The 1,058-nt window shown below is 58.6% G+C and overlaps 1 protein-coding gene across 2 annotated transcripts in view; it reads left to right on the forward strand.

The window, feature by feature from the left end:
• Positions 1–956, forward strand: part of LRRC73 (leucine rich repeat containing 73) — a 5,655-nt gene extending 4,699 nt beyond the window's left edge. Inside the window, exon 5 of one of the 2 annotated variants that reach the window (XM_009698041.1) lies at positions 511–956. In XM_009698041.1, coding sequence (XP_009696343.1) covers positions 511–581 — 71 coding nt within the window. In that variant the 3' untranslated portion in view covers positions 582–956. The remainder of the gene's footprint in view (positions 1–510) is intronic. The other variant, XM_009698042.1, reaches the window with a different exon arrangement.
• The last annotated feature ends 102 nt before the right edge of the window (positions 957–1,058 follow it).

A 1,058-nucleotide genomic window follows, 5' to 3' on the forward strand; every position in this document is an offset into this window, starting at 1 on the left:
GGCCTCCGCCTGCCATAAAAAGGCTGCTTGCCCGCTACGTTCCCTGCTCTTGGGAAGGCAACACCACCACCCTACGTGGGTTTGGTTGGCTTGCAGCCTGCCAGCCAGTCCCACCTGGCCGCTGTCTCTCGAGCTGAGAAGACCCTCGGTGAGTGCAGATTTAAAGGTCTGCGCAGGGCTCGGCTGGGTCAGCACGACCAGTATCACCTGCGAGTGTATGTGGGGAGTGTTCAGCCCTGATGTTCCTCTTGACAGCCAAGATAATAAATGCAGATCCCCACCCTGGGCTCTTGCTGCTGTCTGCACCTTCCCCCCTCCCCAAACATTGATTCTGTTCTGCTGTGTGGCCAGAGTAGACCTAGTTACTACTTAATCTCACGATCCTCTCAGCAGTTCGCTTCCCACCCCGCAGCGCTCTGAATTCCTCGTCCTCACCTCTGGATCTGGAGTAGAGCCCCGTGCTCTCCAGGAGCCCAAACAGCTCATGGTTTTCTCCCTCTCTCGCCACAGATTCCAGCTCCCAGATGGTCCTGATGACGTCAGGGCTCGGTGACAGCCTCTTAGCAGAAACAGAAATGTAGCTGGGCTACCCTGCCTGCTTCTGCCGAGAAGAGCTCCGTGCCTGCTGGGGGGGAGTGTGCGTCTGCCAGCCTCCCCGCCTCTGGTGGGCTGCCCTGGCGTCTTCCCACACATTTCGCGTCCTGTCGATGCCTCCCTGAGCTCTCCGAGGGCCGGAGCCTGGCCTGAGCAAATCTCTACACGCGTCTCTGTGTTGTCACGGCCGCTTGTGATTGTCCCGTCGCTGCATGTGTAGCTCACGCTGCCCTGCTTCCCCCCATCCCCGGCTGTGCCCACAGGGCGCAGGCTGTATTTATTCAGATGTGTATAAGAGATGTTCTTTCTATTGCTTGTACTGCTGTCGCCATGAGAGTTTTATAAAGGTCACAGATGTGGCAACCACTCACGGCAGCGTCAGCCTCCGTCACTCCGCACCCCCCCCATGGGGCAGACACCGATCGGTACTTGGTAAACTCGGCACTGGTGAGGCCGCACCTCGA

The sequence above is a fragment of the Cariama cristata genome, unplaced genomic scaffold (assembly GCF_000690535.1).
Source record: "Cariama cristata isolate BGI_N322 unplaced genomic scaffold, ASM69053v1 scaffold45613, whole genome shotgun sequence".
Lineage (NCBI taxonomy): Eukaryota > Metazoa > Chordata > Aves > Cariamiformes > Cariamidae > Cariama > Cariama cristata.